Genomic DNA, 25,190 nt, shown 5'->3' with positions numbered 1-25,190 from the left:
GAAGCCCTCCCAGCACTCACTGAACTTCTCCAGTTGGTTTTCTTCCTTTAAGAGTGGTCCCCAGGACAGATGTCCCAGTTATTATAGGGGAGCAGAGGCGGGAGTCATGCAGAGCTGCAGTGTGAGCTGGGCCCTCTGTCCAGAGCCTCAGGTAGTCGGTGCTCCTGTGGAGGGCAGTTACAGCAGGCAAGGACAGCCTCCCTTGGAGGACGGCTGCCACCTTCCCCTGGCAGTGCCTGGACAGTGGCACCACGTTGGATGTAGGTTGTTGGCTGCAAAGCTGGCGCCTGCTGTTCCTGCCGCAGAGGTGGGATGAGGGGACAGGTGGTCAGGGGTAGTCAGGCACCAGGCCCCTGGGAGGCTGGAGGCCGTGTGTCAGGGGAGAGTGGATGAGGCAGGCACCAGGCCCCCCCCTCAGATGACCAGGTATCCTGGCATCAGCCCTTGCCCTTGCTCTGATGTTTCTGGAACATGGCTCGTGAGGGAGCCCAGGGCAGGCGGAGTTGCTGTGTGGCACCTGGTCCTGTCCTGCCTGCCTCGGCGACCCGTCCAGAGAGCACTGAGGCCCGTGTGGAGAAAGGGACAAGCTGGGCTGTGCGGCCAGCCTGCAGTCGAAGCCGGGACTGGCTCCACCAGGATCTAGAAGGCTGGCTCTTAGCCTCCCCGAGCCTCTCTCTGTCCGTCTGTAAAATGGACAGTGGCGCCCACCACCAGTCCAGTGAAGATTCAGGGTGATGGGGTGTAAGGCCGCCCCTCCCCAGATGGCAGATAGAGTCCAGCGAGGTCTCATCCCCTGAGTTTGTTATAACAGGCGTCAACTGTGTAGGGAGGATGCAGCCTGGCTTGGCCACGACAGGCTTGCACACCCACACATGCACACGTACGCACGTGTGCACTGGATGCAGGCAGACACCCCACCCTGCCTTCCTTGACTGCAGGAGGGCAGGAGGGGAAGCAGGAGGCACGTCACTTCCCTGTGTCAGCAGAGAAACTTTGCTCTTTGTTTGTGGCAGCCCTGCCAGGAAAGTGCTGGAGGGGGGCCGTCGCCAGGAACGAGAGCTGTGAGGGATAAACAGGATTCCTGCTCTGGCGAACGGCAGACCCTGGGCGCGGGCGTGGGAGCAGCTGGCGCACAGTCCCTTGACAGAGCGCCCTCTCTCCTTGTGACCCCAAGTTGGAGATAGGGGCGTCCTGCTGCCCCTTGTCCTCACTGGCCAGGCAGACCCGTGATCCAGGTCAATCAAAATGGGTGTCACTGCGCAGATGCTGGGATGCCCAGGAGCCGGCCAGGCAGGAAGGCCTCTGGGCTCACGGCTGCTGGGGTGCTGACGCCACCGCCCCTGCAGCCAGGCTTGGCCCCTCCCATCGGCTCCTGTGGACATGCAGGGCTGGGGACCCGGGGTGGGGGTGGGCGGGCCAGCCCTACCGTGGAGATTTGGTTTAAGGCCTGGATTCCTAGGACTGCAGGGGTGGCAGGGACATCCAGTTTTGGGACATCTCGGCAAGAGGGCCACCATGATCCGCGCCTGAGCTTGCGAGGGTCTCTGGCAGAGACCCCTCCTCTCCCTGACCTTTCTGGGGCGCTTGTGTGGTGGGGTGGCAGGGAGCCCTTGTGGCAGCCCAGCTTCCTGAGGGCACCTCGTAGATACTGAGCCAACCAAGGAGTGATAGAAGGTGCTTGGCCCACGCCCCCTGCAAGGGGGGCACACACACAGTCGCCACGTGCCACGGTATGGCGTTTGAAGGGATTTGGTTTCATCTGCGTAGCACAGGTGTCGCATTTGGAGAAGGCGCTGGTCGCTGCCCACGTTGTCGGGTCTCTGTCCCGGCTGCGGGAAAGTGGTCTCAGGATGCAGAGCCTCTCCCAGGCCCTTGAGTTTCACGACAAGCATGAGGATGGCCTTGCGGCACAGAGAGCTGTGTGCGGGGAGGCCACCCTCCTGGCCTGGCCTTCCCTTCATTTGCACACGCCCTTTGGCGTAGATAAGGAAACGCATTCCCTTCCCTTTGGGAAGTAAACAGGTCTCCCTCTTCCCACCCTGGCACGTGCCGTGGGAGGACGTCTTGGGGTTTGCGTCTCAGCTCCCTCCATCCCTCCAGTAAAGAGTCCCATGGAAAGACACCGTCGTTCCATCACTTCTGAAAAAGTATCGTGGGGCGGGTAATGTGTAGCAGAGCCCCACGGCCTCCTCGCCATGGCAACCGTGCCTCTGTTGGCTTCCGGCTTCCCCTCCCAGGGCCCCCCAGTGCGTGGAGGGGCTGCGCAGGCCCCTGGTTAGGGGAGCAGTCACTTGCAGTGGGCGTGGCAGGGCCCCACTCCGGGCCTCTGATGGTGGGTTTAGGCCCATCATGGGCTTAGCACGGCCCCCTGGGTCCAAATGCCTCTGCCTGAGCCCTAGGATGGCGATGGACTCAGGCTCTGAGAGGCCCCCGGTGTCAGGGGCCCCCTCCCACAGAGAAGTCCCCTGCAGAGAGGATCCCCCACCAGAGGGACTAGGCCCTTTTTGGGCCACCAGGGTCCCTCCTGACAAGGTCGTCTTGGACCTGGCCGGTCTCTGGTGGTCGCGGTTCTAGGAGATCGGTGACCTGGAGGTGGGTGGGAGCCCGCTCTCCAGCCAGGGCAGCATCTGTGAGGAGCCGGGAGGAAGAATGGCTTTTGGCCAAGGAGGGAGGGCCTCCTGGGACACCAGTCCCACAGCATTTATGCCTCTGCCACTGCCTCCAGGCAGGCGAGTCAGCGGCACCTGTGTGACCAGGCGGTGCCCTGGCCAGGTGTCCTGGCCGACACCCCAGCACCCCTCCTGCCCTGCCCCTCGCTCCCACATTCCTCGTGCATGAGCTCAGCAGCTGTGCTAAGGAAGCGAAACCTGGCGACTGTCGCCGTGTGTCACTGGGCGGGCGTGGGCGGGCTGCCGAGGTGACCCCCTTTGTTGGCCTGGGCGGCTGCTGGCCTATTTCCTGCTGTCGTTGAGGATGTTTGGGGCTCTAGGGAGGGAGCTGTGGAGCTTCCTCTCCTGCCCCCGGGGTGGGTGGGGGCTGCAGTCCTAGAGCTCTGCAGCCCAGGTCTGCCCTCACATGCTCCAACCCCAGGGCCCTTTTCAGCCTGTGCCCATCGCTGCAGCGAGAAATACATTTACACTGAAACTCTGTACACACGCGCGAGCACACCCACGTACGTGCGTGTGCATATTTGGAACACCAGAATCGGGGACAGAAACCACCCTTACTGGGTCTATACCCTGCTTTTGGTCCATTTCCTTTGAGCAGACACATGCGCCCTCCAGCGTTTTTCTGCCCCGACACAGGTCTGGGTGGCGTTGAGCAGCGAGGCTGAGGGCTCAGCCAGCCTGTGTGTGCACCCTTGGCAGGCATCCCCACGCTGAATTCCCCTCCGCACCCTGCCCGGACACCAGTCCCTCGTCTGCTGCCTGTTACGTGACATCCCTGCCCTGACTGCCGGGCACTCCTCGGACTGGATGCATCCAGACTTGGGTTCCCCACTGTAGAGTCGTCCCCAGACCACTGAGCTTCGTACTGCCCCCTGACCCCATCCCGCATTGCAGTGGAGCCAGCCCTCTGAGCCACCTTCACATCTTAGGTTTCTGAGCAGCTCTGAGGGGTCTCCCGCATCTGTGCGGTCTCAGCTACAACCTGGGCTCCCTGGAGCAGCCAGGGGTACATTTCCTTTTGAAATGTAGTTGGCTCGACCCTCAGCTTCCCATCCTACTCAGGGAAAGCAGGTGTCCCTGCCACGGGCTGCGAGGCAGTAGGTTTGGGCCATTACTGCACACTTCCTGCCTCTTCTTACCTCCCGCCACCCTTTACCCTGCTCCTGGCGTCCTGTCCCTGACACCAGTAGGCCCTGGCCTCGGGGCCTTTGCACGCTCCTGCCTGCGGCCCTCCTCTCTCTATGACATGCTTCTCTCCCCTGCTGCCCCCTGAGCCGTGTCCTGCTGTCTCGTTCTCCAGGTACGGGGTCCTGCCCGGTGTGTGACGTGGGCCTGCCTTCCCTCTCGGGACTTTGTCCCATGGGGTCACTGCTGCGTCCCCCTGTGTGCCTCAGCCCCGGTGCAGCACATGGCAGGTGCCCTCCCCTTTGTCGTGTCCAGAAAGGAAGGTGCACCTGCCCTGTGGACTCAGGCATGTATCAGGTGTATCTCCCTCCCAGGTTCCCTGCACGGCGTAGAGCAGGTGGGCGCCCAGCCCCGATGTCAGGAGGTGGTGGCTCAGGCTCGGGGTCTCGTCGCCCTTGGGCACGGGTCTCTGTTCCTCTTTGTGCTGGCACTCCAGGCCGCTCCTCCGGGTGGGCGACAGAAGCACGTGCCAAGTAGTGGGTTTTTCTGGAGCCCAGATCCCACAGCCCTTCTCGGAATCCATGTCGGTCCTGCTGGCTGAGGGCCAGGAGCAGGGATGGAAGGGTGTTACCTGGGGCCGGGGCTGCCTTTGGCCTGTTGGCCGGGGTGGGGCGGGCACTGCCTCTGTTCATGCAGAAGCACCTGGGGCTCTGCGGTCTGCCCACGGGGCCAGGCGACTTCCCCTCCCTGGCGACGTTTCTCTCTTACCCTGCAGAAGGATCAGACGCATATCACAATAATTGACCCGAAGATGTAGGATGTGGCCGAGACGGGGTTTTCCTTAGAAGTTCCTTGCAGTGTTCTCGCTGGCTGGGGTTGGCACCCAACCGTCAGGGTACATTACCCAGTAGAGCTCCCATTTGGCTGTTGTTTGTGTGTGCCTGTTTTTATGCCTCGTAATTAAAACATTTATTTGGCCTTCGCAGTGAAAATCTAATTTCTTCAGTCTAAGAACTAGTGGTATTGGCACCAAGACTTGAGTCCATCAGGCGAGTGGATCCAGAGCCTGCTGGATTATTCATCGTGTGGTGTTTGCAGTCAGGCTGTGCGTCGCTCTAATCAGAGCTGACGTTTGGTAATTGATGTGTTGAGTGAAGATCGTGGTGGGAGGGGGCTCCAGGCAGCGATGAACCTTTTGTGTGTGGCCTGCGGAGGGACCTTCCTCGCTGACTCAGCCCTGCCAGACGGGGTAATGGCACCTCAGTGCAGCATATCTGAGCGCCGGATGTATGTCGGGTGCTGCCCCACGTGTCGTACGCGTGCTCACTTGTTTAGTCTGCAAGGCCCCGATGGAGCAGGTTCTGTTCTTTCCCCCATCGTACAGGTGTCAAAACTGAGGCTTGGGAAGGTCATTTGCCCAAGGACATTCAACAGGGGCAGAGCTGGGATTTGGACCCCGGGCCCGGCCATGGCTTCGTGGTCTCGACCCCGCATGTGATGCTTGCAGGATTTTCCCCTCGCCGTTCAGGCCCCCAAGACGCCGGGTGCCTTGCCCCTGATGTTGTTCCCTGCTCTCTTCCAGACCATCATGGAGCAGTTCAACCCCAGCCTGCGGAACTTCATCGCCATGGGCAAGAACTACGAGAAGGCGCTGGCAGGTGAGGCTGCCGTCCCTGGCCCGCGGGTGCGAGTGAGGACATCTCAGTAGGTGGACAGCTCCTGGGGCCTGATTAGGGAGGGACGGCGGTGTTTCCAGAAGCACACCGTGGCAGAGTGAAGGTGTAGGTGCTGCACCACGGAGGGCCATGATGTTTAGTGCATACTGTGGACATGGGGCCAAAAGTGGCAGGATGGTTCCAACCCTGGAGTTGGGGGGGTCGGCCTGCACATTTCAAGCCAACGGTGGTTCCTTTCCTGAAAGCATCATCCAAGGACATGTCTTACCTCCGGGGGCTTTCTCTCAGAGTGACGTAACTTCATTCTCAGCTGCACAGCGTCGATGGCCTAGGGTGAATCCGTCAAGGCCCGGCCTGGGGTCTCCTGCTCGCGTGCCCCAGCCCTTGGACACGAGGCACAGGCCTCCTTCCAGGCTCCTCCACCCCGACCTGGGCCCCCAACAAAGTTCTGTGGGGGTGGGGCCTGGAGGTGTCCTCCCTTCCCCATTTTCCTGGACTGCCCCATAGGACAGAGCCCTTCAGCTGCCCTCGGCCTCCCCAAGGCCAGGCCTGGGCCCGCTATGCTTTCCTTTCATCTCTTTCAAGGAGCCCGCCCTGCCTGGCAGCGGACGCGCTCCAGCTGCTGGGGTGCGGAGCCCGCACACACTCCCAGGCTGCAGAGCAAATTGCGTGCGCTTAATTGAAAACTACCTAAATAAAATTTGATCAAGTGTCCAGTAATAAGTCCCTAACTGGGTTCTGGAGAAAACGGATTAGAAATAGTAATTATGCTGCTGGCGGCTGCTCCCCATGGCCCTGCTCCAGAGGCGCCCTCGTCCTCCTTCCAGCGTGAAGGGCACCTGGGGGGGCTCTTCTGATGAAGGAGTGTGTGGGCGCACCCGGGGTCTTGAAGGGTCTCCGAGTTCCTGGAGGAAGCTCCATCCCAGGCAGAGGGCAGCGGGCAACGGGCACCAGGTGTGGTCCCAGGAAGTCAGCAGGTCTGGCGCTTTCCGTGCCAGTCCCTTGCGAAGTCAGGTTAGAGCAGAAGTTGCCCTGGGAGGTGGTGTGAGTCCCCCCCCACTCCGTCCCCGTGGTGCTGCCTTTAGCCCACTTTGAGCGTGTGACTCACTCCCACTTACAAGGTTCTCTCTGAGACCGCAGATGGGGACAGAGTCCTCAACCCAGGTTGGCTGGGGGGGGTCTTCCTGCCGACCCACTTTGCACGTCTCCTGCCTGGGGTTGGTGTTTGTCTCGTCAAGACGCCAGGCCTCGTGGTCGGGGTGGCACCCTGCGATTTGACTTGAATAGCTCTGGACCCAGGCCGTACACTGTGCTCTTACACAGAGAAGGAGCTCTCAGGATTGGAACGAGAGAACATCAGCAAGAAACGGGCTTAGGTTCTGCCCAGGCTGGAGCCTGCTGCGCACAGGGGAGGCGGCTGACTGGCAGGCAGGCAGGATCGCCGAGTAGGTGCTGCAGGTGTTGTTACTTCCTAGCGAGGGAAGTAACTGCCCCTTCCTCTTCTCTCAGGTGTGACGTATGCTGCCAAAGGTTATTTCGACGCCCTGGTGAAGATGGGTGAGCTGGCTAGCGAGAGCCAGGGCTCCAAAGAACTCGGTAAGACCCCTAAATGTGGCAGAGACCCCGGAAGTCCCTGAAGTCGTTGGATGTCCCCATGCCGATCTGGGACTCCACCCTGTCCTGTGTCTGGTCCTTTGATTTGGGATCAAGTTTTCCCTGTCCAACAAGGGAAGTCTTCCTAAAATGGCAGTTGCCCTCGGAGCTGGCGAGGGCTGTGGGGCACACACCCTGCTGAGAATGGGGCGCACCAGGCGGCTCAGGTCCCCTGAGAAGCACGGTGTGGGGATGAGGAGACAGGCAGATCCACGTTTACAGGTGTTTGAGGCAAAACTTGAATGGCCGGCATAGGGGAGCCATGTGAAAAGTTGGACTCAGATCATGGTCTTTAATGGTGTGGGGAAAGGTTCCTGGTATAAAAATGAGGGAAAAAGAATGCAAACCCATAGCGTGGTGTGACCAGATTTTGTAAAAATACATTGGGGGCATGTTTATCTCATGATACAGGAAGAGACCCCAGAAGCTTAACAGGTAGAATTTCTGGGATGGATTATTTTCTTTACGCTTTTACTGTGTTTTGCACATTTCCAACATGAGCTCACGTTACTTTTATAGTCGAGGCACAGTGTGAAATGGGAAGAGCTGTGGGCTCCCTTGGAGAGGCTCTCGGTTGTTGGCAGGTTTGAGGGCGTTTGTTTTCTCTGTGTGTCCGTTAATTCCAGCTCCCAGAGGTGTCTCTGTCTTATCTACGGTGCGGCCTTTAGCAGAGGCTGCCCGCTCTCGCTCGCAGCACCACCCTTCAAACTTTTCACACCGTCCTGCCCTGGAAGTCAGGCCTGCCCACTGCCGGGCTTTGTGGTGCCCTCTGCTACTCCCTTGTTTGAGGACATGGTGGCCCAGCTGGCCCTGCTGTCCCGGCCCTGGGTCCACACCGTCACCAGCAGGCCTGCCAGGTGTGTGCGCTGTGTGTCGTGACTGCCACCCTGGCAGAGCAACAGTGGCATCCGGGTTTTCCTGAGAGCAGAGAACAGTGTAAAAGCCAGACACAACTATGGGACCTTCCTGGGCTGGGAGCAGGGGCAGGCGACCATGTGCAGGCGAGGCTGGGCGGAATGAGTGACCAGGGCCGGACTCCTCATGTGGGCTGGGCTCTGCTCACCTGGATGTGGGCCTTTCTTCAGTGACTACAGAGCTGGCTGGTCTCCGGCTCTGTGGCTCTAGAGGGAAACCTGCTAGCCTCTTGGGGACACTCAGCTGACCTGTCCTGGGCACCCCGTGAGGACATGGAGGCCGGGGTGCTGTGGTGGTCAGGCCTGCAGGCTCAGCCTGGCTGGTGACGTGTTGGATGTTTGGGCGGATGGAGGCCTGGACCCCTTTGTGATCAGCGATGGCCGTGAACCAACCGGCTCTGAGCTCAGAGGCCACGCGTGGGCCCTGCCCAGCGCTCATGGGCATCCCGGCTGTGGCTCCTGCAGCCACCGTCTGGGCCCCTTGGAAGAAAGTCGGGTGTTGTGTGTGATCCTGTGTGTTTATACACGGCTCCTATCTGTGAAAGGGGCACTTTCTTATCGTGGTTAATCGTGGTGGCCAGGGGGAGACGTGTGCCTTCTCCCCGCAGTCACACACACATGTGGAAGGGGGAGGGTCTGTGTACGGAGAAATCGGGTCCCATGTGGCCCCATAGTGAGGGTGGGCATGTGCGAAACCACAGTGAGATTCCAGAACTTCCGGTGGGCAGAGTCCTTGGGAGTTGTCGCTACAACAGGCCCCGTGAGCAGGACAGCAGCCTCCTGCTGTGGAGTCCGCACATGGAAGGGGTGGGCGGGGGGTTGGAACATCCCTCCACCCACCACTCTAGGAGCTGTCTGGGCTCCGGCCTGAATCAGGGAGCTTCTGGTTTACTTGTGGGTTTTTGAAATCTCTCCAGGGGCTTTTGGGGCTTTGTGCATCTGCGGGGGTGGCTGGTGAGGTGCCAGCCAAGGGAGGACTCTATTTCCTCTACTCCCAACGGTTCTGACACCAGATGTGGGTTTTCCTGCACCAGCCAGCCCTCCAGTTTCTGAGCACCCCAGCTGGGCGTCCCATAGTTCAGCTCACTTCTGACACGATCTACCCGGGGTCAGTGCAGACCCGCAGGGTGAGGGCCCCATCCCGAGAGACTGCCCCCCACCCCAGAGGCTGGCGCAAGTCATGGGTCCCCAGTTCACCACACTTCTGTCCAATTTGGCTACGAATCGGATTCACACCACTCCCTCCTCCGATCTGGTAGTTTGCTGGAACGGCTCACAGGACTCAGGGGAAGGCTTACTTCAGAGTCCCAGTTTGTTGTAAAGGGTATAACAAAGGACCCAGGTGAACGGCCGGAGGAAGAGATGCACAGGGCGAGGTCTGGGAGGGTAGCGAGTGCAGGAGCTTCTGTCCCCATGGAGTCGGGGTGCCTCACCCTCCCAGTACATGGATGTGTCCACCACCCTGGAAGCTCTCTGAACGCCGTGGTTTAAGGGTTTCCAGGCATGAACAGTTGTTGGCTCAGTCTCCAGCCCCTCTCCCAGAGGATGGGGGTGGGGCCCAAAGTGCCACTTCTAACCCTGGCTCGGTCTTTCTGGTGACCAGCCCCCATCCGGGAGCCCACCCAGAGTTGCCTCATTAGAACAAAGGATGCTGCTATCACCAGGAGATAACAAGGGATTAGGAGCTCTGTACCAGGAACGGGGGCAGAGACCAGTGTGCCTTTCTTCTCAGGTCATTGTCAGCCCTGCTCTGGGAACTGAATTTTTCCTTTTGGCAACAGCTTTACTGAGTTGTAATTCACATGCCATACAACTCACCACTGAAAGTGTACAATTCACTGGTTTCTAATGTATTCGCAGAGTTGTGCAACCATCACCATATCTAGTTCTCAAACTTTTCCTCACCCCCAAAATGTAAGCCGTCCCCATTAGCAGTCACTCCCCCTCCCCCAGCCCCTGGAAGCCACTGATCTGCTCTCTGTGTCTGTGGCTTTACCTGCTCTGGACGTTTCATATAGATGGAAGCGTGCACTAACCCATCGTGACCATTTGTGTCCAGCTTCTTTCAGTTCACATCGTGTCCTCGAGGTGCATCCATGTTGTAGCGTGTCAGCTCCATTCTTTTTATAGCTGAATAATATTCCATTGTGTGGATTCCATTCCCCAGTTGATGAACATCTGGGCTGTTTCCATGTTTTGAGCAGTTTCCATAGCATTGGTGTCAGCAGTCGGCACAAGTGTCTGTGTGGACACTTCATGTATGCCTGGGAGGGGAACTACTGAGTCACACGGTCGGAGTTGAATTTTTATTAAAGCAGCACACACCCTGGTTTAAAAATACATCTCCCTGCCCCCCACGTGCCCGAGGCCCACTTCTCAGCCCTGCATGTTGTCTGCCTGTGTTTGCTTCCGTACATGTAAACAGGCAGGTTTGTGCTGCTGTTTTTCATGTTTTGTTTTGTTTTTTAATCTTTCGGCCATGCCGTGCGGCATGCGGGATCTTAGTTCCCCGACCAGGGAGCAAACCCGCACCCCCTGCGGTGGAAGCACGGAGTCTTAACCACTGGATCGCCAGGGAAGTCCCTGTGCTGTTTCTTCTTTCTAATTTTGGACATTACTTGGATTTAGCATTTTTATACCACTTCTCGCCCCACCCAATAGAACGATGACAACTTTTGCTTAAATCGGTGACCAGTATCACCTTTGTGCGGTGCTGGCAGGAATCCTCAGCTCAGAGCAGTCTGACTGCAGTGCAGTGGACTGCACGTCTGAAGTGGAAGCATGATGAGATGGACATGAGTGCACACCTGCCTAGGTAGTGCACACCTGCCCAGGTAGCAAACGGCCCTGTCACCCCCAGCATTTCCTGGGGCCCGCAAGAAAACCTCCTGCCTCTCTCCCTCCGTGCTCCCCCCCCCCCTTGCCAGGCAACCACTGCTGTGTATTCTGCCCTGAGACTCGGTGTGCATTTGCTCAAGTTTTGTGTAAATGGACTCGAGTAGTGTGTGCTGTGCTCTCTCTTGGTCTGACCTCTTTTATCTCATGATTGTTTTGAAAGTCATCCTGATGTTCCACGTACCTCCAGACCATCCTGCCTTCGTGCCAAGTAGTTTCCGCTGTGTGGAGGTGACCCATTGTTTATACATTGTTCCGCTGATGGACATTTGGGTTGTTTCCAGTTTTGGGCATTTCCACATCTGCATTTCTCTAACGAGCTAACAACATCGAGCATCTTTTCACATAGTGTTTGCCGTTTGTTTATCTTCTTTGGTGAAATGTCTCTTCAGATCTTTGTCCCCCTTTTTTTCAGTTGGGTTTTTGTCTTATAATTGAGTTGTAAAAGTTCTCTGTGTATTCTAGGTTGAAGTGCTCTCTCAGATACATACTTTGCAGATATTTTCTCCCAGGCTAGCCTTTCATTCTTGTCACAGTAGTTTTATTTATTTATTTATTTATTTGGCCGTACCACATGGCATGTGGGATCTTAGTTCCCCAACCAGGGATCGTACCCCCTGCAGTGGAAGCGCGGAGTCTTCACCACTGGACCGCCAAGGAAACCCCTGTCACAGTGGCTTTAGAACAGAAATGTTTAATTTTAATGAAGTCCAGTTGAGTGATATTTTTTCTTGAACTGTGGTCCATAAGTTTTTGTTACTATTTTGACAACTTTGTTTTTGCCGGAGTTAATAATTGCTTCCCTTCGTTTGCGTAGTCGTCAGTTTGCGGTCATTAACTCGCTCCCGAACCCGAGACCGCGCTCTGGGACTCCTCCCTGCCGGCCGCAGTCCCGTTAATCTGGCTGCTTCTCCCCCTCTTGGAACTTGCTTCCCGGAGCCCCGACCTGCTCTGATACCCCGGGCCGGTGGCTGGGCCATGCATGGGACGCCCCTTCTCCAGTCTGGGACCATGTTTTCTGGGTCATGGGTCCTGTTTTACTCCCTCAATTAGGGAGATCATCCTTCCTTTTAATGGTTCCTTAGCAGGAAAAGGGGAAATAACGTTTCTGAGCCCATGTCTGTCTGCGGATGGTTCTCTACCTCGCACTGATGGCTTAGAATTCCAGGTGGGAGACCGCCTTCCCTCAGAGTCCTCACTCCCTGTCCTCTGCCTTCTGGTGTTGCAGTCTTCAGTGTCGTTTTGGCTAATTTTTTTTTTTTTTTTAACGTGAGTTTTTTGTTTTTCTCCTCCTGGAAGCTTTTGAGATCTTTGTCCTTGGGTGGGTGTTGTGAAATTTCCAGACGTAGCTCCAGTGTGTATGTTGGGGGAGGGCCCAAGGGGGCCTGGAGAACAAAGCATCCCAAGGGTGGGTGTGGTGTGTGGCCTCCCGGGCCCCGGGAGGGGTAACCGGGGGCAGGGGTTAAGCTGCAAGTCCGACCTTGGGTGAGGACAGCAAGGGCACCAGGAGGGGCGGAGGACAAGAGCAAGGGTATGTCCACAAGTGCAAGGTGGACAAAAACGCATTCTGGCAGAAATGGGAAAGTCTGGAGAGGAGGAGGGGGGCGAGGCTGGGGGAAGGGGGCAGGGCCTGGCAGGAACTGGGGCTTCTGGCCATGGGAAGCCGGGTTTGTGCAGCCTGCTTGTTGTACCCACGTTACGATCCGCCTGTTGCCTGCAGTAGCGGGTGCTGCGTTTTCACTGCTGTAGAATATTCTGTGAACACGTGATGAACACGGTGTATTTCTCTGTCTTCTCGATCAGCGCTTGGGTTACTCCCGGGGGGGTGGGGGGGTGGGGTGGGTTTGCTGCTCTGAACGAGCTAGTCCTCGGGACCATGATGCCAAGCCCACCGTGGGGTGACCTCCACGCGGTTCCACAGCAGCCGCTGCCCCGGGGCTCACCAGTGTGACGCCACGGGGCTCTCCCTTCTGGCTCTGCTGTCCTCCCACGTGACCAGCGTGTGAGGGTTCGCAGTGCTCCTGTCTGAGTGAGGCTGGGCACCGCTGCCTTCTATTCCCATGCCCTTGTGCCCCCCTCTGTGTGGGCGAGTCCCACCCGGCAGGCCACCCAAACCCCAGGCGCCGAGGCAGCAGCTCTGGTCCACCTGGCGCTGAAGGGGAGGGGAAAACCAAACTGGGACCAGCATCTTGGATACCAGCAGGACAATTGTTTCCGCTTTGTTATAACTTGGGGCGTGCTGGGTGCCCGTGTACCAGGGGCCGATGACCCAGCCCAGGGGGGATGCCCGTCCTGGGGCTGCCCTGCAGTGACCTGCTGAGAAAGCTGAGGGCTTCCAGGTCCTTCTGAGCTTTGAGGCCCTGGTAGAAGTGGCAGAAATTTCAGATTTGGGACCCTTTGCTCTTGGCTGGAGTGTGGTGGGGATTGGGGTTTGGTGGTGCACTTTGGCCACTGTCCTCATGCAACAATGTCACTGGGTCACTTGCCTAGGAAACGTTTTCTTCTCAGTTCCTTGGTCTCGTTAGCTCTGCCTGTGGCCCTGGGCATCTGTATGAGCTCCCCCTCCCCAAAAGCTGGTCGGGACCCCAGGTAGGGGGGCCTGCGCTGATTCCCGAATTATCTGAATCTTGGACATTCATTGACAGGCTGTTTGGTCTGGCGTGTGGCCCATGTTTATAGGTGTCTGTTATGTTTGAAGAGAACATATGTTCCCTGTTTATTCCGATTCTGGGTGCAGGGTTCCTAATTGTGTTCGAATCTTCAGTAATTCCACCTCCTTATTAGTAAGTGAAAGAGGCGTTTTTCTTACTCCCCAGGAAGATGGGCTCATCAGTTTCTCTGAGGTTTTTGCTTTATGTGTTTTCCAGCTGAGTTATTGAGTGCATAAACTACAAGTTACGTGCGGTCGTGTTTTCCTGACGAGCTGAACTTTATGAGGGGAACTCCTCTGTTCTCAGTAACCCTGTTTTCAGTCTGTTTTGTTTCATGCTGAATTTGTTTTCCTCCACCCTTCCTGTCTGCAGCCCTGGGGAATTACTCGTTTCTGACCACTTTCTTCTCGATAGACCTTACTTCCCAGGATGGGAGGGAAGAGATGTGAAGAGATGTGAGGTCTCTGCTGTCCTGGGGATCAACCAGAGCCCTCAAGGGGTGAGTGCCTCTGGGGAGGTGGTGCTCCAGCCGAGGTGTGGCAGCAGCCTGGAGGGAGCTCTGTTCACACTGATGACGTCCTGAGCCAGGCGCCGGGCTTCTGACCAGAGACTTAATCTCGAGGCCCTGCAAAGTGGGGCTTTATCTGCCCTCTTGCTGCCCACTTCCTGCTGGGGTCCCTCTGGGTGTGGCCCCTGGTGGCTTTGGGGTCAGGGATTGCCAGGCAAGCAGTGAGACACCCTGGCCACTCCCCGGTCACCCTCCGTCCTCTGCTGATCCCTGCCCCGTTCTTCCAGTTCTTCTTGCCTTTTCTTTCCCACGAAGGGCAGGAGCTGTATGGCTCCTGCTCTGCTCCCTGGGCCAACAGCCCACTAGGACGGTGTGGGATTCAGCCATGCCGACCCTCGTCTAATGCTTCAGAGGGTACTGCAACCCCTCCCCATCTCCCTACGAGCCCTGCGCTGCATCCTTCCTGCATAGAGTGAGGGTCTTGAGCAGCACATCGCCCCCCCGCCCCCCCGCCACGTCAGCCAACCACGTACTGCCCAGAGCTGGACCCCTTATCACCAGAGCAGAGGCTTCTGACGTGATGTCTCCTGCTGTGAGCAAGGCTGAGGCCCGTGGAGGTCAGAAGTCACAGCCCAGTCGCTGTGCTGCTGCCCCTTTGTTCCCTGTCCCTGTGGAGAGCGAGTGGCCGCTCTGCCTTTGGTCCTGTGGCCAGGAGGCAGCTTAGGGCTGCAGCTCCAGACCTCACAGAGGAGACGGCCTCTCATCTTCACTCCACTCGGCTCTGGGTTCACTCTGATAGGCAGGCTGCTTAGTCGGGGTGCAGGGATGCCCGCCTTCCCCATCGCCTCGCCGCCCTCTCATCCCCCGCCAGCAGCCACCCACACTTGCCGTGGACTTGTCTCCCTGACCGCCCCCCCTCACAGCTCCGTTGAGGCACACCTGGTGCCGCCCCCAGGCAGGTGATTATGGAGGCCATCCCAGTCTCTTTGATCTGTGTACTCGGGGCAGCTTTTCCGAGGCCCTGTCTGCTTGCTTTCCTCACAGATTTCTGTGCTCGTGGGGCTGACCGGCAGCTCAGGGCAGTGGGGGTGTCCCATCTGGGTCCGAGGCTCCAGGCCAGTCCCCGGTGTGTGCAGACCCAGGCCTTCCCCAGACCAAGGAGCCAGGATGGTGGCCCAAGGGAGGGTGACCCCGATCACAGCACCCTGAAGGGGCTCACTCTCCAAGCTCGTAGACCACAAACTTGGGGGTTTGCTAAGATCTGGAAGTGAGCATGTTTTCATGTTTGTTTCTCCTGCTTCTTTCTCTACCTTGAGCCTGGAGGCCACAGGGCATAGGGGGCAGGTGGCCCCTTTGCTGCTGGCCACAGCAGGGTGCACCCAGCCTCTCCCCGTCCCCCTGACACGGGCAGCCTGAGATGCCAGCATGGTGGGGAGCATGGCGCAGAGTGGGTATTTCCAGACTGCTCCGGCGTGGGCTCCGGGGCTGGTCGGGGAGGTCGGATCTCCAGTCAGGCTCCTTTTGCCCTGAAGGAGGGAACAGTGCAGACGCTGTCCTCTTGTCCTGGGCGCTGTCAGCAATGCCATGTCCCCTCTGGGCTCTCCCATTGCCTTAAGCTTTAAGTCACAGGACACTTCAGGTCATATCAAAGCAGAGAGAGCGGATGGAGACCCCCCGGTGCCTGTCCCCTGCTGGCACAGGCCAAGTACGGCGGCATCTCATCTGCGCCCTGTCACTGCTCCCCTGGGGTGATCCCGATGGCACCTCCTCGCTTCTCCATCCAGCCTCCGTGTGCACTGTCGGCAAGCCCGGCCTTGGCCGTGGCGCTGAAAGCACACATGTCCCCGAGTCCAGGCAGTGGACAGGCTGGCTTCCGGGCTCTCTGTTCCACCATCACAGCCACTCCACAGTGGGCCTGGTGCAGCGTCAGTCTCTGTGTTGTCCTGCTTGCTGGTTTCTTCGCCGGTGTTGGCCCCTGGGGTGCCCTGCTCCCCTGCTCCTGGGGGTGCCACCATGGACCTTGACCTCATCCTTTGTGCAGGGGAGGCCACTGTCCTGTCCCCCTCACCGATAGCCGTGCCACCATCTACAGTAGCCCCCAGGGAGCTGGCACTCCTGAGCACATCCTGCCCGCTGGGTGGCCCCCTGCAGCCAGGCCCCCAGCTCTACTCCCCAAAGCCACTGTGCAAAGAGCAGGGCTGAGCCCAGCACAGGCAGGAGTAGGAGGTGGAGGCCAGAGTCCAATGCACCTGGGCTCCGGGCACAGTGCTCAGGTGGGCAGGTGACTCAGGCACTCTGTGCCAGAATCATTCATGCAAGAAGAGGGTCAGTCAGCTGCCCTGTGTCTGTGCAGGAGACTAAGGTGACATATCCTGTGGAGCATTCTAGGCTTTCCTGGCCAGCAGCACTAACACGAGGCCATCATGGCAACGAAGGGCCCAGCCTGCCCTGAGCCCTCTGTTTCCTCCGTGTGTGGCCAACCTTCACGCTGGGCCCGTCCCTCCAGAGCCTGTGTCCGGGGCCTCTGCCAGAGCCTCACCTGGACATTCCGTCCATCTGCGCAGCCGAGGGCCAGCAGCTGAGCGGCCGTTTTGTTTGGCCCTCACCATCTCCCGAGCCTCTGTTATGTTCTCTGCCTTTGAAGAGCTCGCTTGTTTGTGATCCCGGGCGTGTGTGTGCTTGCAGGTGCCCTGGGCCTGTGCTCGGCTGCCACCTGCCTGCACCCATACTGGTATCTGCACCCGCACCCATGAGAGAGCGGGAGCTCCGTGCTGGGCGGGGCCTCGGGGCAGGAGGCGGCTCCCTGCACCTGAAACTGGGCCAGGTTTGGCCGCTGAGTCACTGGATTAAGGTGTGGCCTGAACACTCCCCTGGCGTTTGGCTGCTGTCCACGCCCAGCTACCCGGGTGAAGAACTGAGGCAGGCAGTCCCATGCCACCTTTGGAGACTCGCCCCGTGGGACTTGGCTACCTCTTCTGGTTCCTGCAGATGCCGGCTGACTTTCCCACGACTGCCTCATGCTTAGAGGCACGGGGTGGCCCTTTCCTGCGCGTGGGTCGCTGAAATGCAGGGGCCATGTGACCCCAGGGGCCTTTGAGACTGTTGCCGGATAGTTTCCTTGGCAGAGGTAGTTCTGAGATGGTGCCACAGGCCATCCACCAGGTCGGGGGGCTGCCCACCAGGTCGGCTCCTGTGCTCCCTGTGAGGCCGGGAGGTTGTCGGGCTGCATCACGGCCCCTTCCATGTCACGCAGAGCTGTCAACACCTGGCTGGGGAGCCCGAGTGTGTCCCTGCCTTCCCTGCAGGTGGGTGACAGTCTGTCTCACATCCACCTGCTGTCAGACCCCACCTTTGACTGCTAAACCTGACAGACGCCACTTGGAGGACTTAATTACAGCTGCACAGTGGGAGCCAGGTCGATTTCACATCCCTGAGGGTCCTGACTCAGAGGACCCACGTTGCCCTACACTGTGGTCCCATGATGGCCTGGCGTCCCCAGGCTGGCCTGGAGTGGGCTCCTTGCCTGCATCCTGCCTTCACCTCCTCTTCCCAGCTGATAACACCAGCAACCCCCGCCATAGCACATGGAGGGGGTGTCCCTTAGCCCCTGGGAGAAGTGGCCGGCACACAGGCAGTCACCGGAACCCCAGGAATAGGGTCCACGCTCTCCTGGCCTCCCTCAGGCCTCGAGCAGATCTTGACACCAGGCAGGTTTTTTGCAGAGTCTCTGTCCTCGTGTCCGGCTTTGTGTGGATGCTGGACAGGTCAAAGCCTGGGGCTGAGCACAGGGTAAGAGGGCAATCTGAGGGTCCCCTCTCAGGGCCCCCTGGACTCACATGACTGGTGTGAAGGGCCAGGGGCTCCAGCGTGTCCGCTTCGCCTGCCCTGATGAGAGCTTTATGGGGTCGGCTCGAGCCTTTGTCAGGAGGAATTAATAAACGTCTTAATTGGATCTACCTGTTCTCAGAGACTCTGGCCATAGCAAGAGAGACGGCTCAGGGTGTTTTCATGCTTCCTCGGTGTCCGAGGGCCCACTCCAGGGTGGGAACATCCATAGGGAACAGTGGTGTGTGGCTGTGGTGACCCCACACCCTCTGGACTAGTTCCTGGGGGTCCTGCTTGGGAGGAGGGGAAGGGGGCCCTCAGCTGTGGTTCATTCTGAGCCTGGTTCTGGTGGTGAGGTGGGGCAGGGTCTGTGAGGACCGGGCCTGGGGCTTGTTCCCACTGAGGAACTGACCTGGGTCCACAGCAGGAGGCTCACCGAGGTCCTTTAAAGCCCATGCTGCAGCAGCATGCCTGTGAGGGCTCTCCCACCACGGCCAGTCTGACTCGAGTGCCTGGGTGGCTGGAGGGCCCTGGGGGCCCCCAGTCCTGTGACCCCGCCGTGTCTCCCCTGAACTGAGGTCCCGCCAGCAGCGTGTGCTGTGTTCTCAGTGTGTCTGCAGCTCCCCGCCCCCAAGTGAGAGTGAGGAGGAAGTGGTCCTTCATTTATCCTCCAGCAGAGAGCCGGTGGCCCTGGAGCATCCCACGCATGGCGGGGGGCCCGGCGGGCACAGGTGCCGGCTCGGGAGCCTCTGTGGCAGGTCTCCACCTGTTCCGAGGGGTGCTGGCCCCTGGGTCCCCGGCGTTGGCAGGAGGGCAGGTGTGTCAGAGGCACTGTGGACGCTCTGACCGCAGAGGCCTGGTTACCTGATGAGCAGTCCTCAACTGGGCCTGTTCCTGTTTGTGTCTCACATGATTTAGAGCAAGTTGGTGCCTGAGAAACCGTCCCCAGGAGAACTGATGTCCACTTGGACAGTTAATCGGGGGCATGAGTGGGCAGGTTAATGGGGAGCCACCACCGCTTCTGGGGGGTCTTCATGGCACTTGGTGAGGATCGGAGCAGCAGTGCCTGCCCGGCCTGGGGCGCAGCCTCACGGGGCTCTGTGACCCCTGGAGGGTGGCCGCCCTGGGGGAGGGTCATCCACGCACCTTCCAGCTCTGGGCCTGGCCTGCCCGCCCTGCCGAGGTCCAGGTGGCCGCCTGTGGTTGGGGGTTGTGGCCTTGTCCACTCACGTCCCTGCTCTGGGTGGAAATGTGGGAGGAAAACCCCTCCCTCTGTCCACACCCACGTTTCCCTGTCCCCTTGTGAGTCGCGTCAGGCAGGAGAAAAGACGGCATTTTGAAGCACGGTGATGCTGGCGGGTGGAGGGTCTGTCGATGTGAGTTCCTGCCCCGCTATCTCCCAGCAGCACAGCCAGCGTCTCGCAGTGCCCTTTCCTGCTGCTGCTGTGGAGACCCGGCTCAGCCAGCGCCTGCCCGGCCCATGGGGAGAGGACGCCAGGTTGACCCTAAGTCCCCACCTCCCTGTCGGCCAGTTCCTTGAAGCAGTCCTCCAGTAGGCCTGGGCGGCCAGCCTGGGAACCCCGAAGCCCCGAGTGTAACTGTGGATGCCTGAGAGCGTGTGGATTGGCCGAGGACACATCCAAATGCACATTTGGCTTCAGGAGGCCCGGGGCAGGCCTGAGCTTCTGAGATCTGATCAGACTCCCAGTGTGGCCGATGCCGGTCCAGGACCTGACCCGGAGCAGGTAGGGCAGAGGCTCAGGACAGGAAGGAGGCCAGCCCGGACGGCTGGGCCACGTCTGGTCGGTGCCTCCTCCATCTCATTCCACGACACTCCGGTGCCTGGGCGTCCACTTTGGACACAACACTGATACCGACACCGAGGGGCCGTTTGGTCTTGCTCTGCTTCAGAGCAGCAGTCAGGGAGGGTCACTGTCCGCTATCATCACCATGGCAACAGACATCGATTATTGTCCTGGTTATCCTTTTGGCCACCTGCCATTTTTTGCCATTTTGTAGGCAGGATAAGAACCCTGCTTCTACCAGGGGGGAACTGGTGGCTTTGAGGCCAGCAGGGAGGATGGGGGGGGGTTGGTGGCTGATCCCAGAGGGGTCCCTCAGTGCTGTCTGAGCTCCGCATCCCATACCGGTGGCTCTCACGGCCGACGCGACACCCCCGCAGCCCTCGGCTGTCTGTCTTCCGGAACGAGAGCTCTATATTCGTGCCTTGTTCAGGCGTATGCTAATGAGCTCTCAGAGGCGCCTTTCCGCTCTGGAAGCCACCAGAATAATTGAGCATTATGGATATTTGCTTCAGAAGGCTTCAGGAGGCAACGGGCGCTCCCAGCCAAGTTTGAGCAGCTGACCCCTTGGCTCAAGAGCCCCTTGGCCACCAGCAGGGAATGGGAGCTCTGGCTCCTCCTGAAATGACAGATCCTCAAGAAACGAGTGTTTTGGCGCCCTCGGTGGCTGCCGGTGACCAAAAGGAACGCCGTGACCACTTGGCAGTAATAGTGCGTCCTGCTCGCCAGGTTCAAGTCCAGCTCTGCGAAGACAGGGCTGGAGGTTTAGTCTCCAAAGGAAGGTCAGACACCTTCTCTGCGCCCCCCCGCACCATCTGGGGCTGCTGAGGACTGTTGCAGCACGTGGCTCTACCTGGGAGGAGGCAGAGAACTTCTGCCCACCCCACCGCAGCACACGCCTGCACACGTCAGTCTTGTGGTCGCAGAGTCACGGCTGTGCTGGTCTCACCTCTGCTTCTCCTGGAGAGGTAGTCAGGGGTCTGGTGTCAGTGCCCAGGTGGGGTGAGGGCTCCCGGCAGGCCTGTGGCTGCTGTGGTCCTCACCATGGTCCCCCAAGCTCCACCCCTCACACTCTGTCGGGCTCCTCTAGTGGGGGGGAGGGTTGCTAAGGTGGCCCTGACTGGACTTGATCAGGGAGCAGAGGGGCCGTCCTGGCACCCCTGCAGTCGTACCTCGTGACCCCACCCAGATCATCCTTCATGTGACGCCTGCACTGGTCAGTCGACTTGTTACTGGTCAGTAACCGTGTGGACGTTCTGCTCTCAATTCCACCTGGGCCACAGCCTCCCGGCCACCCCAGCCCCTGCCTGACATGGCGGTGCCGGCGGAGAAGGGCTACTCTCCCTTGGAAAGACCTGGCACTGTAACCCCAGGTCCGGGAGGACTTTGACCTTTGTGGTGCAGCCGACAGCCCTGGGCCACCCTGCCTTTTCAGACGGCTTCATTTCTAGCTGCATCGGGGCTTGGCTGCCCCCTGACCGGTCACCCAATTTTATCCCCAGGAGGAGCAGTATCAGCCACTTTGGAGTTGGGGCGGGGCCTCGGCGGGTGGCTCCTGGCGGTGGAGGGACGGTAGGACCCTCCCCAACGCACGATAAGGCTGCTCCTGGGGACCCATCTGGGCTGGGAATCTGGCTGGGGTGCTCATGTCCTGGGGTGATCTGGCTTGACGTCTACTAGGTGGGGGGCCAGCAGGTTACAGGACTGGCCTTCAGGGCTGTGGCAGCCCAGGGAGCCCTTAAGGATGAGCCACATGGGCAGGGACTTAGCGCTGGATGTTCCCATTCTTCCCACATGTTCTCAGATCCTGTCCTGGAAGGCTTGTGCTCTGGGAGTGCCCAGCATGGTCTGAGAGGTCCAGGTCCAGGCAGCTGGGGAGCCGGGCTCTCATCAGCGTCCACCACATTTGTAATGCTGCTGAAGACACCCACTTTCTCGTAGCATCAGCTCCCCCTGCACGCTGACACTGTGCCTTCATGGGAGCCCCCCGGGCTCTTGTCCACGGAGCCCTGTGCGGCGTCCCGGCCAGGGTCAGAGACAGACACAGCCCTCTCACAGTGGGAAGGACACAGGTGTGAGGATGGGGGTGGTGAGCAAGAGACCAAGCACTGGGGACCCCTGCCCAGGCCTGACTTTGGCATCAGGGACGAAGGGCATAGGCAGGGGAAGAAAGGGCACCAGTGGTGCCCTTGACCACACGTGGGTGGTACCCCCCTGCCGGCCGGGGCCCAGCTCCTCAGAAGGACGGAACATGCACGTGGGCGGGGGGCTTTCCCTATCTTATTGCCCAGTTCCTGAACCTCTTCACCCACCATCCTCCTGCTTAAAGAAAGAGGGTGTGTGTGGCAGGACCGCTGATGTCAAGGTGGAGCTGCACCCAGGTTCCTGGCTGTCATCGTCACTGTTACTGGCAGGGGCAAACACTTGCCCAGCTCTTTCTCTGGGGCAGGGGCTGTGCCGTGTGCCTTGTTAGCCCAACCCCCTAATCAGGAGACACGTGGTCTTACTGATTTAATCCTGGGATGAGGTACAAACATGTACACGTAACCCATGAGACAGTGAGGTCAGCCCAGGCCTGGAGCCCTTTCCCCGCAGATTCCTGGACTATCAGGACTTGTCACCCCCGGGTGGCCCCCCTGACGGACATCCCCTGGCTGGTGGACAGGCACCAGGATGGAGGCTGGTCTCTGCCCTGGGGGTTGGTCCTGCTATGTGGCAGTGGGTTTTGGAGGAGGCCCCTCCCCACCTCCACACTTCGCACCCCTCCCCCAGCCAGGGCTCAGCCGCCTGTGCCTTCCAGAGATTGAAACTGCCTTCTGTGACCTCCCCCACCTCAGGTCCCCAGCTTCCTCCCGCTTCTTGGGTTAATCAGGTTTTAGAAGTTTCACTGGGTTGCCCTCTAGACACTGATCTTGGGGGTGATGCTCCGCTGTGGGGGTCACAGTGTTCTGGGGGAGGGACCTGGCCCTCCACGCAGCTGTGCCCAGCCCTGGGGTCCGGCAGCCGGGTCCTTACCCTCTTCATCCCGTGCTGTTGTTCACTTTTGCTGGGGGTCAGCTCAGGCCACTGGCTGTCTTCATGGGAACCATCTCAAAGCAGGCTTTCTCGGGTCTGTGTTGCTTTGGCAAAAATGTGTTCTTTTTTAAGCCTAAATGGGTGATAACTCATCTCTTCCTGAAATCCTGTCCTCGCTCCTTTGGGATTAGGAGTCTAGCGTTATGGCCCAGGAGGGGCCCTCAGGTGGAGTCTGGTCCACCCTCGGCTCATAGAACAAGGTGGGGAGCTGCACAGATCTGCCGGGCGCCAGCCTGTGAGCGGCCAGACTCCGGGGCCTGAGCCCTGCTCCCACCCTGGCTTGTTCCCAGTCTCCCAGATCCACGCTCCCTCTCAGCTTCTTGTCATTTGCAGATTATAAGAACATGTGTTTTTTCTGCAAAAAAAAAAAAAGAAAAAACCAAAAAAGCAGCCTGAGTCTTTAAAAATGTCAGCATTGTGAGAGATGCAACTCGAGAGGACTCTTCTGGATTAAAGAGGCTGAAGACTCCCGACTCCACAGAGGAAAGATAAGAATTCTGGTGCCGCTGAAGGTTAAGTCCTCATAACCCACGATTAAGCCTGTTTATGACTTACTTGTTCCAGATGCTCACAGAGCAGCATTTAGATAAACAGTATGCTGACTTGTTGAGAGAGAGGGAGAGAGACAGACAGACAGACCTGAAGAGCCGCGCATGAGGTCCAGGGTTGGGGAGCAGCTCACAGGCGGCGATGAGTTGGGGCACCCAGCCCCCGAGGTGCGGGTGCTGATGGAAGAGGGTCTGTGTTGGTGGCTGCTGTCCTTGGGTTGCGCTGGCCGTGGGCCTGTGCACACAAGTCCGTGCTCTCCAGGTGCAGAAGCTGACATGCTGGCCACGCCGTGATGTTCACTACCGTCTCAGGTGGTTCAGCCAAAAAGTGTATGCACGGGTACCTAGGTGCATGTGTCGGAAAGAGAGCCGGGGAACCTGGTGAGGGGTGAGCGGGTACCCGCTCTGTTATTTTAGCTGCTTTCGGGAGGTTTGGAGGTTGGGCTGGGAGGAGAGTGTCTGTCTTCTAAGCGCTGATAAGAGCAGATTCACGGCCCCTTTGATCTCCGGGCCTTGGATGGAACCCTCTGGGTGTGGCTGTAGACCCGGCCTCCAGCCACACTCAGGTCCCCTGTGTCAGTATTCAGTGCCCTGGGGGACTGCCTGGTGCCTTGTGGAGCTCAGGTAGGAGGTGGGGCTACACCTGTGCTGGTCTGGGGCTCAAGAATCAGCGAGATTCTGCCAGACCGCTCCCCGCCGTCTCTGTGCCATCGGCAGCCACAGGCATCCTTCGTCCTCCTGGCCTTCGGGTGGCCCTCCTTCCTGACCTGCCTGGCCCACTTGCCCCTCACTCTTCCTCGTTCCTCACTGGCCCATGTTTTGTCTGCCTCTCCCAGGAAAGAGTTCAGGCACCACAGAGGCAGGGCCTCTGGTTAACTGTCTCACCTGGAGCGGCACCTGCACGGAGCAGTCGTCAGTGTGGTGACGATGAAGGTGAGCGAGTGCCCCAGGCTGCGAGTGGGTCACCTTTATCTCAGTAACAACTCTCACATGAAGACACCAACCTGCAATTTCTAGAGTCGGTCCCTTTTAAAAATCTGGTACCTGTAATTTTCTCTAGTCTTCTAGAATCTTTTATCTTTTCCCAAAGAGCCCAGTTTGGGGAAACACTTGAATGTTTCTGAGATCTGAGATGTCAGTGGTGGGTCCTACATCCCCGAACACGTGTAAATCGACTGCTCCTCCGAACCGTCTACAAGTTCTGAGAGCACCCGGGGTGGGTGGCTGATCCTTCTGTGTCCTCTGCTAATAGGTCGGGCCGTATCACAGCAGGGTGCCGCCCTGCTCAAGTCCTGACCTTGCCTGGAGCTCCAAGCGAGAGCAGCTCCGCCCCTTCTCCTCCTGTGAGCTGTGGTCCTGCCAAGCTGCTCTGTTGAGTGTCTGCCCCACTGCCATCCTCCCGGGTGTGGGGCCTTCCTGCACCTGGGCCTCCCCCTCCTCAGCTGTGCCCTGCACCTTCCAGCTTATCGCCCCGGTCCCTCTGTGCTGACGGGGTCTCTAGTTTCTGCCTTTTTCTCCCCTCAGTGGGTGCCTTCGGTCCCCAGGTGCTGGCCAGCACTCACACTGGCCAGTGCCAGGCCCCTCCACCTTGTCCTTGTACTGAGGTTCTTGCCAGGGGCTGTGAACATTTTTGAGAGTCTGTTGGGAATTTTTTCGTATCGGTGGTGAAATAAAACACTTAAGGAAAAGAAGCAGAGCGACTGAGCCGTGATGCTCCCTCTGGCTCACGATCCCAAGGTTTGGCAGAAGCCAGCTCCTGCTGGGGGTGGCCAGCGGGGGCAGAGGGTCCCCCACGGACAGCCCCCAACCTCCCCACTCAGCTCTGAAGCGAGAGGGTTGCTGAGTCACC

At 59.0% G+C, this 25,190-nt stretch overlaps 1 protein-coding gene across 3 annotated transcripts in view; it reads left to right on the top strand.

Moving 5' to 3' along the window:
• Positions 1-25,190, top strand: part of BAIAP2 (BAR/IMD domain containing adaptor protein 2) — a 71,042-nt gene that overhangs the window by 10,371 nt on the left and 35,481 nt on the right. For all 3 annotated transcript variants that reach the window (XM_061174630.1, XM_061174632.1, XM_061174631.1), the window contains exons 2-3: positions 5,377-5,452; positions 6,980-7,066. In XM_061174630.1, coding sequence (XP_061030613.1) covers positions 5,377-5,452; positions 6,980-7,066 — 163 coding nt within the window. The remainder of the gene's footprint in view (positions 1-5,376; positions 5,453-6,979; positions 7,067-25,190) is intronic.

This window comes from Eubalaena glacialis, chromosome 19 (assembly GCF_028564815.1).
Source record: "Eubalaena glacialis isolate mEubGla1 chromosome 19, mEubGla1.1.hap2.+ XY, whole genome shotgun sequence".
NCBI classification, from domain to species: Eukaryota; Metazoa; Chordata; class Mammalia; order Artiodactyla; family Balaenidae; genus Eubalaena; species Eubalaena glacialis.
This window is presented reverse-complemented; position numbering and strand designations above follow the sequence as displayed.